Genomic DNA, 19,174 nt, shown 5'->3' with positions numbered 1-19,174 from the left:
AGGTAATTATAAAATAAATTTATTTAATAATATCCTAATAAAGTTAGGCAAGGCCGGTGCACTGATTGTGAGAGGCCCTATAATAAGTTTATAGGCAAAACAAAGCTTGGTATATTACATTGGGCATGAGAGAAAGAAATATGAATGTACAAATGAGAAGAACGCCGTAATATATATTGAAATGAAATAATTTAGCGTGAAGAAATAAGGACTAAAGAACCACAAAATATTTTATTTTTCGAAATTTGTCAAGACAACCGCTTTTGTGCCCCCAATTAAGCTGCAAATTGCAATAAAGGCGTCCCTGTGGCTGAATCCCGGCCAAGAGACGCCCCAACGGAGAGGACATGACAGCGGTACATCATCATCATCATCATTAACATCATCATCATCATTTGACGTGTATAGAGTGGAAGAAGAAGATGCGGGACCGATCGGCCGCGGCAAAGCAGGACTTGGGCCGCGAACACTCCATGGCCGCGCCGTGGCAGGAAGCCGCCGCCGCCGCCTGGCACCAGCCACAGCAGCCGGCCGCCGTCGTGTCGTCCACGCTGCAGAGCGGCGACGACCGCGACGGCGTCAGCGCAGCCGACAACGACCGAGTCAGCAGGGTGTCCACGGTGGCGCAGGCCGGCAGCGAGTACCGCGTGCTGCCTTCCACGACCGAGAGCGCGCAGGTGAAGCCACCGCGTCTCTCTGTTTTTTTTTTTCTTTTGCCGAAGATTCGATGACACCCTTCGGGCTCTCCCTGGCAAGCGAGCGTGACGGAATTTGGCCTTGTGCGTGTACAAAGCGGCGCCCTGGCTCTCCTCTGATTCGAACGTTGCTTCTAACGCCGCAGAGCGTCAAGGTTGAAGCCACTGAAGAATGATCTTGCGATACTTACGTGCCCCTCGTGTATGTGCATCGTTGATGTCGTAGAGTATACCTGACTGCGCTCATCCGAGCGTCTTTATTGATGTCGTCTGCAGGGCTGAACGTGGGTCCCCAGAATATCCCTCTTTATGGACAGCGTTAACAGTCAAAAAAGAAAAATGTTACCATCAAAAAATTATCGTGCCATAGAAAATAAATAAAGGTGTCGGCTGTAAGTGATCCTCCTCTGATTGAAGAGCTCCAGAGCGTCATTGGTGCTTTCAAAGTGCAATGAGATCATATCGTTTTCACCTCTATTTTTCCCGTTGTTTACTTCGGTTGTTTCTCTTTTGTTTTGTTTTCTTTTTGTTGTTTTTTGCATCACCATAGTGCATGTTTCTCTTTTCAAGCTTAGTTCACCTGGTTGGTCGTTGATGTTTTGTTGTAGGTCTGAAAGTAAATGTGTTTCTTATAAGTAAGGCTGTCCTATCCCGAAATTTCTTTGTTAGTACGCGGCCCTTCCCAGCCCCCTGCCCCTTTCTCCTATTCCCCGTTCACGGCCAAGTGGCTACTCCGGCTTCTCTTGAAAAATGTATCTCACTGCGCCACTGCCTATCACACTGCTTTCTGCTTTGTAATGCGGCGATTCCAAAGCCAGTCACGACCATCTCAACGTGTTTTTTTTTTTCTTTTCGTTGGCCTGCACTCGAGTGCATCCGATTTTGATTTTACGTTGAACGAACCTCCAGGGGATGTCGCTGCGTTCGGACTCTAGCGCGACACAAAACGCGAGACGCGGCCACGGTCACAAAGGCGGCCACCAAAAACGACGCCGGAACGTGGACAAGGGCGTCGAAGCTGCCATAGACGCCCCAGGTGAGTATTAGAGCTGCCGGCGCCACTAATGATTACTCGCCGGGACAGTTGAGCGCCTATGGCGTTGCGCTGCTAAGCCTGAGGTCGCGGGATCGAATCCCGGCCGCGGCGGCGGCATTTCGATGCGGCCGAAGTGCAGAAGAGCCCAAGTGCCGGGCATTGAGAGCACGTTCAATAACCCCCTGATGGTCAGAATTAATCCGGAGATCCCCACTACTGCATGCCTCATACAATCATATCGTGGTTATGGTACGTAAAACGGCCGAATTTAAGTTGTTTTTTCAACTAATTATTCGGATTGCAAGCTCCTTCGTGTAAACCCTAGTCGTCCCTTCAGAATATCTGCCCCTTTCATCCTCAAACACCCTGCTCAAACACACACCCCACGCTACTTTCCAGGGCTTGCTCTTTTTGGATAGCGATTGTTTACTAATAGTGCAAGTGCGAGAAATTGACAACACACGAGCGGGAGCACACAGAACGTTCAAGCGCTGGTTCACCGCGCGTACTCGATGAGCTTTCCCGTTAGACGCCTTGCCAACTTCCGCCTGATTTTCGCTGGCCACTCGGAGAAATGGCCACCCAGCCAATTACTCTTATTCAATGTCTTAAGTACCGTACTTGCCTCCATAATTTTGACTTCCAAAACTTCCAGCCAGGCTTAACGTGTCCGAGGGATGGCATGAGTCTGCAGCTTTTCCAGCTTGCGCAATTAATAAACAGTTAAACGCTAATGCGAACCAGCTAGCGCCCCTCAGGACGTTCCACTCAAATATACGTTTCGGTTCGTGGTAAACGCCACCACGAATATCCGCTGTAGCCTACGACAAGTCGTCTTGTCGAAGCACTGACCCATGTGAAGCATCCGGTGACTCGCGTTTTTGCGTATTTCTCGCGAATGCCCCATCCTCTAAAAGCCACTTCTTCTACGGTGAAACGCTATGATCAGGACAATCGCACCTTTCTGTTGCTTCCTTCGACACATACCAGGTATGGAGAAACGCCCGTGATGCGAAGCATGTGAAGCGATCACTCGCCAAACATAATGCGGACTGCGCCTTGCACCCTTTCGCGCGGTGTTTGTTGCAGGAAACATTAGTACATGCGCGCGAGACATATACGTCTTAGTATGAAGCGAACTGTGAGTCGTATTCGTTCGTGGAAGTCACGCTCCCCATCTGAAAAGTGGAAAGACACGGCTTTATTTTTTTTTTCTTATCTATCCTGCTGAGCGCTATATAACAAGACTAATGGAGACGAAGCGGGGGGGGGGGGGATAAACTGTAAGAGTCTACCTAGTGGAGTGTCCATTTCGGCCAGTGCTGATTGGATGCAGCTGTACGAACGAGGAGGAGACAAGCGGCCCCAGCCAATCAGCAGCGGCCGAAATGGACAGTCCACTAGGCGGACTCCTACAGAATACCTCCCCAGATGCGCGCAATGGTTTTCAATGATTGTCAATACTGGTTGCAGAAGTAGAAACCTTAATTCAGGACCGTCTCGGCAACTGGGTCGGCTAGCCGCCAGAATACCGATAAGGCGCTGACGTCAGCCATATCTAGTACACAACTATGCAAGTTTAGCGGTTGTCAGACAATCGTAGCAATGGCGCTGTGCAATCGCGGACTCCAGGTGCAATGTTATCCGCTACTGAAGGGTCGGCGGAATGACTGAGAGGTGGAATTTCCGGCTGGCGTTTTCCTACGGAGTACGAATGCTCGCTATACGATGAGGATTCTTTTCTGTGCTTCAGCTGCGAATGTTTTGTAAAGGATTTCCGGATTCCAGCGACGCACACCAGCGGACGTCAAAACGATCAGGGGAATGAGGTCGTAACAGCGATCGCTGTAGAAAAAAATCATCGTAGGCAAGCGCTAGTGTCAAGCCGGCTCGCACGCCACATCGAACGGTGATACGATGCCTGTTTTAAAGGAAATGTTGGGGCGTTCGCCGAAGCCACCTCCCCTCTTCCCCTCCGCTTACAACTTATCAGGACATGTAGCTATTTTACGAGGTTCAATGGGCTTTATCCTACCACACAAGACAGGGGAGGTGCAACTATGATGCGAGCGTAGCTAGAGACTATATCACCGGGTGAAGTCAAGGCTACCAGAAATAACTCGGAAGATGTACAAGCATGCGCGATGTCTAATTTTAAGTCGTCAATGTGCCAAAGCAGAGAACGAGAGAGGAAGGGAACGAAGCCAGCGGAGGTTCGCTTGCCGAAGCAAGCAGCATTCTCCCTCACGCCCACTCAGAATTTCTTCCTCGTGTTCCTATTATTATTAAAGCTAAACTTTGTTTGCGAGCCATCCCGGACTTTCCTGACCGTGGCTACCGCACGCTATTGCTGCTGCTCGAGATTAGTCGCCGAATAGCTCACACTCGGATGGATGGATGAATGCTATGAGTGTCCCCTTCGGAACAGGGCGGTGGGTCGCGCCACCAAGCTCTTGTTATTATTTTGCCTAATGCCCTACTTATCCTTAAAAAAACACAAAATTTCCATCACCAAACTTTCTGAACACCTATCGGGAACTTTGTCCTTGTGCGCCTCCGTTGTTTGTATTCTCCCCTGCTGTTCTTCCACCAAACTTCCAAACGCCTCTTACTAATCTCTGTCGTGGGCATGGTTACTTTCCCTTTGCTCTCGCTGAACCGAAGGGATTCAAGGAGGCCAGAACTACCTGAATCTACCGCTGGGCAGATATCTACACATTCTAATAAAACATGCTCCATCGTTTTTCTATCTTTACCGCAGCTATCACACGATTCTTCTTTCTTGCTGCACCTCGCTTTAAAAATTCCCCTTCTAAGGCATCCTGATCTCGCTTCGAAAAGTAGTAAGCGTCCCTTTGAGTTATCGTAAATCATTTCTTTTCTAATTTTGTTTTTTTTTTTCTTAAGTAGTTACTCATAGCAGTTTTTTTTTTTCATTGCCGCCAACCATGAGATTGCCTCAGTCTCTCTGACTTTGCGCTTGACGTTCTTTGTTGCCATGCCACTTGCTATACAGCTGGCACACTTGCTGATAAGCACCGTAGTTCTTTTCCTTAAATAATTTTAATAAATAAGTAATTTTACTGTGAGCTTTCCTCACTTGAAAACTTGTCCAGCCCACATCACCCTGCACAGCTTCATTTGTAGACCTCCTGTGAATGCCCAAGTCGAGGTGTCCCACTGATCTTTGGTTGCCATCGAGTCTTGATTGTACCCCTGACTTCAAGCAAACAACCACATTTCCAAATGTAAGTCCTGGAACCATTACATCTTTCCACATACCCGGGAGCACCTCGTACCTATTGTATCCCCATAGCGCTCTGTGTTTCATTATGGCCGCATTTGTCTTCCCCTTTGCTGGTATTGTTCCTTCCGGTGTTTCCATAGATGTATTGCCTTCGTTTATTTATATATCAAGGTATTTATATTCTGTTACCCGAGGTATTTCCTGGCCCTGTATCTCCACTGTTTGTTCACTGTTCTCATTGAGTACCATAACACCTGATTTTCTAACACTAAATTTCAAACCTAAATTGTTGCCTTCCTGTCCACAGATATTAACCAGAAGCTCCATATCACTTTGCTTGATTAGCTAGCAACACAATACCATCCACATAAAACAAACCAGGAAGCTGCTGCTCTATTATTGTGCCGGCCTGCTTGTATAAGAGATTAAACCCGATATTGCTCCAGCAGCTTTTCGGTTTCTTTTTTTTTTTTCTTCGCTACGAGCATGTTGCTTCTTTTTTCGTATTTCTGTCGCAATTACACTTAGAAACTCAACATATTCTCACTCTGGTTGGCCATTTTCCAAGTACTTTCTCCACTCTAGTGGTTGCATGTGTTATTTGTTCAGCGTTCAACTTTGGACTGTCCTATTGTTGGCTCCTTGCTCTCTTTTCCAATTACATATCCCATTTTCAAAAATATGCGCTTAGCGTCACTCCCTATGCTGCTATACGCTTCCTCTTCAATTACCATTCCTCTCAACTTATCACTCGGCTGCGGAACGACGGCGCCGTCTAGGAGCGATGGATCACACTACATCGCCCGCAGCAGTGGACGGTAGAGGGGGCAAGCCGACCTGCGCATACGGTTCGTTGACCGTTGGTGGAGAGGATTAGCGGGCCGCGACACGGAAAGCCACGAGTAGACGGGAGAGAGGTCACCAGAGGAGATGGCCTCACGTTGCGCATGCCTTGTGCCGCTTGGCAACCGCATGGACGGTCTCATCTGCGCCTCCAAGGGGAGGTCGGGTACTCCGAATCAATGGTGCAGAAATAGCCAGCTTGCCTCTATCAAGCCCTATAACGTTACTTGCGTTCAAAGGTGCACTTCATTGCAGACTTCACTCGTTCCGGGCATTCTTCAGTCAGGCGACAAGGTGCGCGTGAACAATGCCTCGTAAGCTTCGCTCTACATATGCTCGAACAGGACCGACTGGATCTGCTGCGTTTTTGCTGTAATAATTCATTTTCTTCTTCTAAAGTCCTCTACGCATCTTTTCTCGACTGTGCCAACAGCCACGAACAAGCTTAACGTGAAAAACCCCTGCTCCACGACCGTGTTCTGCGCCGTCCTGCTCCTGCCGCTGGTGCTGCTGGGCGTGTCGCTGACTTTGCTCGCGGTGCGAGGCGGCGGTGCCAGGCGCGCGGCCCAGGCGTTCGTCGGCATCTCAAACACGCTGCACGGTCTCTGCGTAGAGGGCGCCGACGACGACCGCAGTCGCAGCGCCCTCTGTCGCGAGACCCTGAAACGACTGTCGCACTCCATGAAGGCGGACGCCGACCCCTGCGACGACTTCTACGAGCACGTCTGCGGCAACTGGAAGCCCCGGTGAGGCGCGGCGGGTGCCAGTGTAGATTGCCAGTTCTCGGCGACAATCGGCTGGCGCCACGGTGGCCGGCAATTTCTGAACCGACGGTATGCGCTTGGGGATCGCTGTGTCGCCGAGTGCTGTCCCAGTGCGTTCCACTAGCATTCGCTTTCGTTTGCATACCACAATGCCTCAGCTAGGTGTCCTCAGAGTCCACCGGTGGTTCAAAGAAGTGCCGGCCGCCATGCGGGCTGGCTATTGCGTTTGGATTGCTAAGCATCCTACGTACAGGGACTCTCTATGCACGATTTCATTCGCCATGTGACTGATTCTGAGATTTACAAGGGCGAGTGAGTGTTTCAGTATTACAACCATGAAGTATATACAAAAGGATCATTACAAAGCACAATTAAAAGCCAACAGACAATGAAGACCGTGAGCACAATGAAGACGCTGGTATAATCTTAGAATCGTTCACTAAAACTAACATAAACTTAACCGAGTGGAGAAGGCTGTTCGCTTTATTTACAATCATTTCGGACTCACCTCAATAACACATTTACTAGAAAGATGTAAACTTGAACCCTCAGTGCAAAGAAATCGTAAGCTCCGACTAAAATTCTTGTAGCAAATAAATAAAGGGTACCATAAAACTGACATCGCAAAGATTATCCCCTTTCCTTCCGGATAAACCACAAGGCAGACACACCAGTTGATTATAACCCTTTTTCGAAACAAAAGCAACTGTTTTAAATATTCCCTTTCTCCACGAGCTGTCAATGGTTGGAATAGCGTAACAAAGATTCAAGTCCTACAACCTTTGTGTCACATTTATCGTAATGAATGCTCTTTTCCTTTTTGTACATGACACTCAACGGTGTTGCTTCCGTGCCATTACTTTTGTTTTGTTGAGTTGCTATAATATGTACTTACTTTGCGACGTGATCTATTTATAACTTCGGCGCTATAAAGTAAAATTATTCCAATTAGGTTTTGGTCCAATCTCCTGACGTCAGATCTACGTAACCTCCGACGTAAGCACCGGGCGGTGACTCGCAGCGTTGTTTGACCTGCCAAATCAAACGCTATCCTCGTTTATAGGAGGTAACTTTTGTTTGATTTCAAAGCAAATAGTAATGTGTACTTCAACAGGTTTTTCAGATCTAATTGACTGACAAGAGGCCAGGAATACGCTGAAGTGGAGAGGATTTCAGTGCGGCCGAGCTAGCGCAGTTCAAGTAGATAACCGGATGATGAGCGAAATGCCGGCGTGTGGGATTGGACTGCTTCCCCTTTCTTGGCTCGCGGTGGCTGTTAGAAAACCGCAGCGGTTTGCAAAAGCTGGCTAAAAATATCACTAAGACGGATCCTCGGTGAAGAAGCGTTGGTAGAACGATGTTGTATATGTGTCGAAAGGGCTCGACGAGCATATACTGCGGCGTAAAAATGTTTATTACGCACAAATAAATTCGTTCTCCCCGGCCGCTTCAAGCAGCCAGTGCCAGAGCGATCGGTGGTCTGCCATCTTTTATTCCTTTCGGAATGGGGCAGCATAAAGTTTCTTACAATAATTATCAGACGGAACTGTGGCGCTGTAGTCGATAAGCCGCCATTGGAATTATGGAATGTAGATGGATTTGTCTGATCTTCGTGCTTGCAGATTCAGACGTTCTTGTGGCTTTGTTCACGGGAAAAAATGTTCCAAAAGCCAGGGGAACTCATACTTCAAAGGGGCCCAAGAAAATTTGTAGAATCATAGTTCATCCGTCGTAATCAATCTTCATGCAATTCTAACCGTAGCCCCCTGCCGGATGTCTACGGCACTATCATACATAAATAGGATGTATTTCTCATTTGTTGTCATTTGTGTACTGACGATGCCACCCGCCTAGGTGGCGAAACGTCTAGGTTTTTGTTATTTTATGGTTGAGTAAAGGCAGTGAAAACAACACGTTGAAGTAGGCTTTGTTTATTACGCTTTATCTGCCCTTGTTGCAATGTCCTAAAGTTTAGAGCTATTTGTAGTTTCCTATGTGCTGAATACTTTGTGACCACGCACAATCGCCACTACTTGCGCCTGTTGAGCTAATTGAGGGGGCGAAATCGAAACGCACCTAGCCTCTCAACACACAGGGTAGTCCACAAGAAATACATAAGGGCATTTTGTGCCGGTTGTTGATGCAGGAGTCCGTGGTGTTATCCAGGTCTGACCCCAGAGCCCCCTTCTGTTCAGTATATATATATGGAAACCATGTGCCTAGCGATCATTGAAAATCGCAGTATTCCCGGCTTCAGATTTGAAGCATCCGAAGTTGGAATTTTGTCCTGTTAGGATGACGTCGCAGTATGTTGTACAAATAAAGAAATTGTAGCTGCACTTATCGCAGTAGTGAATGACGCACCTCTTTATACGACAGGTCCTAAACGGGTTCTTGTTTTCCCGCGACACATGCGATCTTTTCTTACGGCTAACGGGCGCGTTACCTGGCTATGTCGCATGCACAGGGAATATGTTCGCTTCTCCCTGTGGTTTTATCAGGGAGGTTAATTTAAGTATGCGGTTCTTGTTTGTTACATTCTCGAATGAAAACCTTTTTTTCAGTGAAACGTAAAGAACTATACAAAGATGTATGTGATGTAGTTCACTCTGTTCCACTGTACAGGGTCATATGCAGTGGAGGCCAAGGGGATGACGTTCTTAAGCGGGTAAAAAGAATGGAACTAACAAGAGGGACGAAGTCTTTATTTTTTAAACTTCACACTGGTATACTGCCTGTCAAAACCTTTTTAGAAGACCGCGATTTTTACTTACCTCGGGGGTCACATTGCTTCATCTGTAAGACCCGCCGTGGTTGCTCAGTGGATATGGTGTTAGGCTGCTGAGCACGAAGTCACGGTATCGAATCCGGGCCACAGCGGCCGCATTTCGATGGGGGCGAAATGTGAAAACACCCGTGTACTTATATTTAGGTGCACGTTAAAGAACCCCAGCTGATCGAAATTTTCCAAGTCCTCCACTACGGCGTGCCTCATAATCAGAAAGTGGTGTTGGCACGTAAAACCCCATAATTTAATTTTTCATCTGTAAGAAACAGAAACTATAGATCATGCATTTCTACATTGTTGGGACAGGGTATACTTTTGGGATGTACTTCAGAGGACCATTAAGAAAGACAGGATATTAGGTACCTACCTATGGAGAACAAAGGTGGACTGCCGTTTGACCTTAATATGCTAATTGACCTTCACTGCCTATGGCGCTACAGCACGGCGGGGTATCATTGCGAGCCGGATGCTCGGCCCGCACGAGCGTGTTTTCGAGTATCCATGTCCAGATTTGTAGAAATTTAGAAAGCAGAGTGTGTAGCGGAGTGATTGTCGAGTGTGGAACCCTTGAAAGCGCTCAAATAATCTGAAAATAGTCAGTCCAGTACTACCGACACTTGGTGTTGAAAACTTGTTGTTTTATCTTGTTTCCACCCCCCAACTACTAGTTTTTGTTTGACGTAATATTGCAAAGCACGCAATGAAGAAAGAAAGGGCGCCCGTGGCATAATGGTTTGAATATCAAGCTTCTGTGACAGAGGCCCTGTGTTCGAATCCTGCCATCGTACAATCTTATTAGTAATTGTTTATTTTTTACGCGGTACATTCTTGAAGATGACGCGTTTTCGAAGTCACGAAACCATTTGAAGCCATAACGACTAAGTTTAGGCAAACACATGCACCAACCATCATTCCCATGCTTGCAGAATCCGCCCCGCTTGCAGCTCCCGTAGACACTAACGCCAGACATCCCTCTAGCGGAAATCGTCTGAAAGTGTATGCGGGGCAGGCTCCGGCTATTCCGAAAGAAGTTTTGTTCGATACATTAATGCACCTTTACTGCGTACACGTCATCTTGACGCGGTTAGTTTTCGTGGTTTTGTGGCGTCTCGTGAGAAAAAGGCGAAGTGGGCGCTGCCCGAAAACATTTCACCGATAGCGGAGGGCTAAAGGCGGAAAAGCGGTGTAATCGGACATAATTATTTTTCTCTTGTTCGGCCTAATCATGCATAATCAATGTGCACACGTCATATCGTATGGGGAGTTTTCGTGACGTCGCGCCACAGACAGGCCAAGTGGGGGTGCCCGAAAAACTTTTGACCAGTCGTGGAGGGCTGATTGCAGAAGTGGGATAAAGACTGTTTGGAATAGATTTACGTCAAAGCACCTCTATTATAACCTATTTATGTATTTGCCACCCTGCTAGAATATCGAATGGGTATTGCAGTATATATAAACAAAGAATGAATGAATAAATAAATAAATGAGTAACATTGCTGTATTGTTCGCGGCATTTTAATGGCTGATTCTGATATTTCTTATTGATATTTTCCCCGATGTGTCAAGCAGACTTGTATAGGTAGGCTTACTCAAGAACAATTAGAAGCCGACAAACAATAAAACAATTGAAAGTATTTCCTTAGAACGGCTCTACTGATGGTCCTTACTAATGGTTGGTACTAATGGTTACTACAACGGTAATTAATTAACAAATAGTTAGCTATTTGGTAGGAGGTATAGCTAGCACTAAAACATAGATAACATCCACCTGAACAAGCAATTAGGAACAACCGTTACTACTAATAATAATAATAACTAAAACCACATTACAGGCCAACACAGATAGATAGATAGATAGATAGATAGATAGATAGATAGATAGATAGATAGATAGATAGATAGATAGACAGACAGACAGACAGACAGACAGACAGACAGACAGACAGACAGACAGACAGACAGAGAGACAGACAGACAGACAGACAGACAGATAGATAGATAGATAGATAGATAGATAGATAGATAGATAGATAGATAGATAGACAGACAGACAGACAGACAGACAGACAGACAGACAGACAGACAGACAGACAGATAGATAGATAGATAGATAGATAGATAGATAGATAGATAGATAGATAGATAGATAGATAGATAGATAGATAGATAGATAGATAGATAGATAGATAGATAGATAGATAGATAGATAGATAGATAGATAGATAGATAGATAGATAGATGTGCGCCACACACACACAGGTACCCCAACCGGCCGTCATACCTGAAGGAGCACCTGGAGTCATTCAACATGCTCGTCCACGAGACACTGCTCAGCCTGGCTACCAGCGCTCCTCCGCACTGGGTTGTGCGACTAGCAGCAGCCGTCCACCAGATGGCGGTCTTCCACAACAGCTGCTACGCGATGGCCACGGGTCACAGTCGGGGCGGCGACGCCGCGGACGTTGCCTCGGCACTCGGCGAGGACGTCAGCTCGTGGGTCCACGTGGTCTCGCACGAAGCCCTCCTCCACCTCGCAGTGAGAACAGCCCAGGACACTGGTCTGCCCTCGTTTCTCAGGTACGCTCAGATTCATTAGATCGTACAATAACTAAGGGATGAGGCTGTCGTGACTTTAAGTTAATTTGTTGCACAAATGTCTTGTTGTATTCCCTTGAGGCTTGATCAGTGCGCCTGTACTATGTAGACCCTTGCATATGAAAGTTTTGTGTTCTCGTTTGCACTCTATGGTATCCCGAACATCCGGGCAACTGAGCCGAAAGTAATAATAGGGGGGCATGACTTCTATCTTGCCAGAATTAAGTCCGAATTGTTATAACGCCTATGTGTAGCTATATCATCTCTTCATATGGGCTAAAAATATGTCACTACCCAAGAAAGGCGAAACATTCCACCAATCTCGAACGCAGCATTCGAGTTTCTCTTGACAATAAAGCACAGGGATTTTCTCGTCCATAGCTATTTAATGACCTATTCCTTCTTCCTTTTCCAATCTTTATTACTTTCGTTCTGTTCTCGTTCACGTAATTATCCAGCGTCACCAAGGGACGAGGTACTAAGTACATAGACGTAGGCGAGACCCTGCAGTCCACCCTTCGTTTTCCACACAAGGTCAGCGAGTTCCTGGTGCAAACACTGACAGCGTTCAAAGTGAATTTCAAATTCCACTTCTACCGGCTCTTCGAGGTGGATAAAGACATGACCAGGATATTGGAGTCGTCAGAGAAAAAAGTGCGGTAAGCATGCTATCGCCCAATTGGTCTACTTAGCAAATGACTTTGTTGCGTGCTATGGATAGTACAGAAGCACTCAAGCGGCTCATAACGCTTTGGCGCTTGTGGGCGTCGAAACTAAATCTTGCAAGCACCGAGCTTCGTCTGCAGTGCTGCAGTACAGCTTCCACTGCAACAAAAAACAACTCTTCGTCAATGCTCTGCGGACGTTTGCAATCATCGTGGAGCACTCACTCTTCGGAATAGTGTGTCGTGTTATGTTTATTGGTAAATAAGCGGTAGTGTGCGTTGACTTCCTGTAAGAACTTGCAGTTTTGCCAACAATTCTAAGATATGCGCTAATATTCAGCTCTCCAGATGTGAGCGTGGGTTTCGCGAAACTCTCGCGCACTTAGAACCACGACGAAAAAACAGACGAAAGTCAAATTTTGAAGTTGATTTTTGACAAACAAACAGCTCCTGAACAACAAAAATGATCGCATGACGAGCATGTGTTTTCTTTCAGGCTGAGAACTAAGAGCAGCTGGTGTTCGCCAATATAAACTGACCAGGCAAAAAAATATAGAATGTATACGCGATTATTCTAAACAACCGCGCGAAGGGTCACTCCTTGCGTATTTTCTGAACTTCTGAATAAGCTCCCTGCATCCCTGGAGAGCACGTTCTTCATTTTATTAATGGCATCTCTATTAATCAAATCATCCTCAAATAAAAGTCAATACCCATCTTATCTGCTGGTGTTTCAATAAACATTGATTTCGTTTGATTGACCTCGCTATAAACCGAAGTTCTGTTCATTTTAAAAAAAAAACATGTGGAACGAAGGACAATACGAAGCAAGAGGACAGAACAAATGCACCTGCTTTGTCTTGCCACTCGTGTTCCACGCCTTTTCGCCTGGACCACCATCAACTCGCCGAGTTTTCCACTATTTTTGGTGCTCTTCCGTCTGTTACTTCGTCGTTGTTCAGCGGCTGTGTCAAGCAAATGGTAACCTGAAACATGGAACAGTACTACGTAGAGAACACTTACCCACTTCAATGTGCACATCCTCTACCATCAAAAATGAGTGGGCCTGTTAACATGAAAACCATAGGGCAGTGTAGTTGAACCAAGGAGTTTGTTAAGAAAGCTTCATCCCTTCCACCCGCCGTGGCAACTTAGCGGCTAAGGTCGACCACTTGCTGCTAGGCAAGTGGTCGCGGGATCGAATCCGGGCCACGGCGGCCGCATTTCGATGGGGGCGAAATGCGAAAACACCCGTGTACTTATATTTGGGTGCCCGTTCACAACCTCAGGTGGTCCACACTATTCCGGAGTCCCCCACTACGGCGTGCCTCATAATCAGACCGTGGTTTTGGCACGTAAAACCCCATAATAAATGAAATCTTCCCTTCTACCTTCTTTCGAAATAGGTTCAAAATATATTGACCATTTGCGACAACATAACTTATCTTAAAGGCTCGCATGTAGCGGTGCCTAATGTAGGCCCCTGAAGCGACAGTATATATTTCACAGTGTAGAAGCATAAATAAAGCACAAGATGGCGAAGAGTACCCATTTTTATTAGCATAGAAGTAAAACCGTGCACTTCTGGCACGTTATAATGCATGGATGAGCTTAAGCCGGCACGTACACACTAAACTAAATGTTCTTCAGCGCATGCGGGCACATCCATTATCGCGCATTAAAGGCGCTTAGCCTAACTTATATTTACTGAAGTTCGCAGTGCGCGCTGTGTATGTCCTCGTCGTATTGCGCAGTTAGTTTTCTCGATCAAGTGCCAACGCACAAGACACCGGGTCCTTCTTGACATTGTATAACCTATCATTTTCCATCGCTGCTTTCTGCCCGCAGTATGACGACGCGACGGGAATCCATCCGCCCGTCAATGCGCATCCCTCCGACGACGGATGCTCTTCGTTCGCTTGGAAATACGACCAGCCAGATCTTGGACAACTTCCGGGGCGACCCCGCAGCAATCGCCGCCATTGGCAGGCTGCGATCAGAACCTCTGTCCACTGCGGGTCTTTACGCTCTCAGCGTGCTGCTGGCGCAGGTTCGGAATGACGGTGTGTTTGACGCGTTATGTGTTGACCCGGGCGCTGTCAGTTGCTCCACGTTTGCTCTGAAAGAAAGCAGCGACTTCCCGTGGCACAGCCAGGGGTAGCACACCCGGCCACGTGCACCCACTCCCACACTACCCCCCTTTTCTCAGAAATTAGTGTTAGTACGAGGTCTGCCCAACGCTTCCCGCCTACCCCGTTACATTCCCCTTCTTGGATTGAGCGCGAGCACCGCTTTCCCCAACCTTCCCTCCCCCACCCCCAAAAGAACCGTCTTGATATGCCACTGGCGACTTCCCCACTGATGTGAGGCAATTAGCCAAGCGCCCTATTTCGATGGGCGATGGCACGAATCTGTGTAACTGAATGACCAGCGGAGTTTCAAAGAAACGATTTTTCCCAACAAGAAACACAACTAACAATCAAAATTTGTCCTTAATTAGTATATGAAAAACGCCCCTTTAGGAATGTACTTGAGCTCAGTACTTCTCTACTGCAAGGTAAAGACTTCATGAGCGCTTTTGCTATTTGCCTACACAATATAAAGCTAAATTTTTAGAAAACGACGGAAATTGTGTTGCGCATCCCCAAGGTTTCCAACTCGGCATCCTAAACTCTGCATGTGACCACGTTCCCGTTAAATATAACACAGAAAAGAGCGAGAATTTCATCAGAAGGTCCCCATCATTTGCACTCCGGCTCCTTAATCTGAGCATGTGACCGCATTCCTGTTAAATATAATACAGAATAAAGCGAGAAATTGAACGCTTTGAGCGGCTGTTGAAGGGCGAGAATTGAGGGGAGGACAATTTCTTTCTCTATCGATGAGAGTTTTGTCCCACATTGAGGTTTTTATTTATTACGATAATAATTTCCACAGTCAGACACCATGTTCTAACATACACTTCAATTCAATTCACTTCAATTTCACTTCACCTGATTTTTCATGTTGGACATGTAAATTCCATGCAACGTAGTTTGGTTTTGCTCATTGACATGACCTCATTGACATGGTGCTACTTTTCCCGTTCTGGCGTTTTCTTTACAAACGAATCCATACACATGCTCCAATTCCAGAAGGAATACGGCCCTTGGAAACGATCCCCGTTTTCGTGTGCTTGTTCTCCGCGTTCATCCGCGCGTTAACTGCGTCACGGAACAAAGGTTTCCAATTTTCCACTAAAGCAACGGAATCGCGCAGGTGATTAAGTACCGCCTGCTGCTCCGAGAGCTGTACGTTCCGAACCGGTCCGACAACGTTCGCTGGTGCCTGCAACTGACGGCCGAGCACTTCGGGGCCCTCTACGCCGAGTGGGTGGCGCGCAAGTTCCAGAAGCACGAAGCCGTGGCCACGGTTCGGGGCCTGTTCGCCGACATCCGGGTGCTGCTGATGCGAGACAACCGCGTCAACCGGGGCGTGCTCGTCGACGTGGGTCACTTGAAGAGGACGGAGTTGTTGTTTTATGGTACTTCACGTGGCTGCACACGTCTAGTCAGAGTTCCCCGTCGGGGGTGTTCGATGAGCCGCAACATCTCTTACTCGATAGCTTGTCTGGGCGAGCGTGGTAGTGAAATGCGTAGATTGTAGTCATGGCGCGAGTAAAAAAAAAATAGTGGGGTGTATCGTCTTAGCAAGCCTTCGCCCAATACTTTATTCTCTTTGTCATTAGTACCTGGCATGCAGTATTTATGAATATATTCATGTTAGAAAGCGCTGCCTTGCCTTTTACCTGATTCAGGCACGTTTTAATGCTTAAAAGCTTGTTTTTATACGGCTATCTGCTTTCTGGCCTAATTTTGTTCTCGATAAGAGAAAGCAAGTTCTCAAACATAACATCAGCGGGTTCAGCTGCCAATTCTGTGCAGGCTGGCAGCGCTGACTAAGCAGCATACAATAATAACGTCATTCGACATTCAGGTGCGACCCTTACGTTGTGACCCGCAGGGCAAGACAATATGAAGGCAATAGTCCCGCCAGCGCCGCAGTTTCACGCCCGGCTGGGCGACGCCTTCCTCCCCAACCTGGCCATCGCGCTCCGCAGTCGCGTGGGCCGACGTCCCAGCGACGATCGCTCGGCCGACTACGTCCTCTCCGGTTACCTGGGCTACGACGGCGACTCGTTCGTCGTGACGCCCGCCTACCTGTCGGGACACGGGGTGCTGGCGCTGCGCGTGGACGAGGTGGACGTGTTCTACCCGACAGTGGCGGCGCTGATGCTGCGAGCCATCTACGAGGACTCCGCCTTCTACTCGCCCTCCTCGCTGACGAACTACACGGAGGAGTGCTTCAGCGAGTCCGTGTCCTTCGCGCTGGGAAGACACGTGGCGCCCCACGCGGTGGGTTGCACAACTGTTCTGACGCGAGAGACGTGTAGAAAAAGCACGGTGTTGAACAATGTACATACATACATACATACATACATACATACATACATACATACATACATACATACATACATACATACATACATACATACATACATACATACATACATACATACATACATACATACATACATGCATGCATGCATGCATGCATGCATGCATGCATGCATGCATACATACATACATACATACATACATACATACATACATACATACATACATACATACATACATACATACATACATACATACATAACGAGATGTTTTCACTAAAAAAATTATGGGGTTTTACGTGCCAAAACCACTTTCTGATTATGAGGCACGCCGTAGCGGAGGACTCCGGAAATTTCGACCACCTGGGGTTCTTTAACGTGCACCTAAATCTAAGTACACGGGTGTTTTCGCATTTCGGCCCGATCGAAATACGGCCGACGTGGCCATGTTTTCACTAGATCTGCATAGTAAAATTCCGCGGTGGTTACGCTGGGACGCAAATTGAAACACGTCGACTCGTGCAATTGTTCTGCGAGAGTCAAGATGAGCCCGAAGTGTCTGTTTGGATGGGCCGAGGAGACTTGGAATGCACGTGTGTGTGAGTCCAACTAAGCCTGAGGAGATGTAAATTTGTGTTGATCAACTTGGATCAAAGTGGAGATCTAAGTGGAAACGAATCCAAGTGGGTGCAAGTCCGCGTCGGAGTTGGAGTCAGATTGAGCAGGAGTGTCAGTATGAATAAAGCCCCACTCAGTCCTAGAGATTACGAGTGAGTCGAGGTAATTCCAAGAGAGGGTCAGTGTTTGTCTGAACGAGTTCAACTAGGTGTGAGCGTTAATGAGTCCAGGTGTGTTGGAGTGAGCGTGAGCTTGAAGCCGAGTAACAGCGAATTATAACCCGCGTGAGTATGAGCGAGGTCAAGTACCTCCAAATCACACGTGTTTCCGTGTATATTAAAGAAAACTGCATTTATGCATAACACAACGTGTCCTCGAGTGATTCTGACCGTGCGTTAACACACGGTGTTCGTGGAAACCAGTAAGCCGGATTGAAAGCATATTTAGAGACTTCAACCTATTAAATAAAGTTTTACGGTATAACGTTACAGTATATATACACTAAACGCTGTCAGCAAATCTTTCCCAATAAATTTCTAAGTGATGCATCGATCGATGCACCAGATTTAATACAACTGGGTGACTAACAGTGCCGATCAAGCTAAAAACTAGCATTTATGTATTTATCATCCACGCATACATATGTCGAGACCTCAGTTCGAGTCCTGGCGCCTGCAAAGCAAACCAATGTTCTGGATTGTCAGCATTGAGGGATTAAACTGAAGGTTGCTCTTCACGGTATCGCGCAAAAAAAAAAAATAAAGTGCAATTATACCCAAAAGGAACAGAAATGTTAACTGGAACGACACTGCGCGTGCAGAGGTGACAGGTACGTATAGGTCTCACGACGCTATTTTACTTTCACAGAAACAAAAAAAGAATGAGTCTTGATGGAGTATCGCAATAAACACTGGCGAGGTTCGCCGCCGTCCCCAGGTCCTGCCGTTCATGGGGAGTCGCTGGGCGACGTTCTTCGCGTCGTTCCTGGCGCGACGCAGGGCGGCCGACGTTCAACGCCGATTGGGCGACCGCGGCCGCGCGCACCTCTACTTCCGGCTCGCCTGCTTCCTCGGATGCGGAGACGCCGCGTTGCGGGACACCTGCAACGACGTGGCCTACTCGAGCGATGACCTGGCGCTCTCGCTGGGCTGCCGCCGGGAGCGGAGCGTCAAGTGCGACTGCGGCCGCCTGGACAACTGCGAGACTCATGTGCCGCGAGCGTAAAGAGAGAGAGAGGGAGAGAGAGAATTCTGAACATAAACTCACAGCGCAAACGCCTAAGACGAACCGCGAAAGGAAGATATGACACACCTTTTGTGGTTCGTCTTATAGGTACTCGCGCTGTAAGTTTAAGTTCACAATTATGTAACAACTAAGCCCGAATGAAAGTGTTCGAGAAATAGAAGACGGGAAATTTCTGGCAGGGAGGTCAACCAGAAGCACGTCCGGTTTGCTACCCTGCGCTGGGGGAAGGGGGCCGCTGGCGAG

At 47.3% G+C, this 19,174-nt stretch overlaps 1 protein-coding gene across 1 annotated transcript; it reads left to right on the top strand.

Moving 5' to 3' along the window:
- The first annotated feature begins 422 nt into the window (after nucleotides 1-422).
- LOC142588829 (uncharacterized) lies at nucleotides 423-18,910 on the top strand. Its single transcript, XM_075700647.1, has 9 exons — nucleotides 423-677; nucleotides 1,605-1,731; nucleotides 6,255-6,567; nucleotides 11,633-11,950; nucleotides 12,427-12,627; nucleotides 14,482-14,683; nucleotides 15,892-16,156; nucleotides 16,636-17,027; nucleotides 18,623-18,910. Exons 1-9 carry the CDS (start codon nucleotides 423-425, stop codon nucleotides 18,908-18,910), a joined length of 2,361 nt encoding a protein of 786 aa, XP_075556762.1.
- The last annotated feature ends 264 nt before the right edge of the window (nucleotides 18,911-19,174 follow it).

The sequence above is a fragment of the Dermacentor variabilis genome, chromosome 7 (genome assembly GCF_050947875.1).
Source record: "Dermacentor variabilis isolate Ectoservices chromosome 7, ASM5094787v1, whole genome shotgun sequence".
Classification (NCBI taxonomy): Eukaryota; Metazoa; Arthropoda; class Arachnida; order Ixodida; family Ixodidae; genus Dermacentor; species Dermacentor variabilis.
Note: the sequence above shows the minus strand (reverse complement) of the source record. Positions and strands in the feature narration are given on the sequence as shown.

What these genes read in the sequence shown, in the direction of transcription:
- LOC142588829 (XM_075700647.1), top strand. Translation starts at nt 423, where the DNA reads ATGCGGGACCGATCGGCCGCGGCAAAGCAGGACTTGGGCCGCGAACAC. An exon ending in AGCTGCCATAGACGCCCCAG is followed by an intron (nt 1,732 to 6,254) that starts GTGAGTATTAGA and finishes CTGTGCCAACAG; the next exon opens with CCACGAACAAGCTTAACGTG. An exon ending in TCAGCGTGCTGCTGGCGCAG is followed by an intron (nt 14,684 to 15,891) that starts GTTCGGAATGAC and finishes GGAATCGCGCAG; the next exon opens with GTGATTAAGTACCGCCTGCT.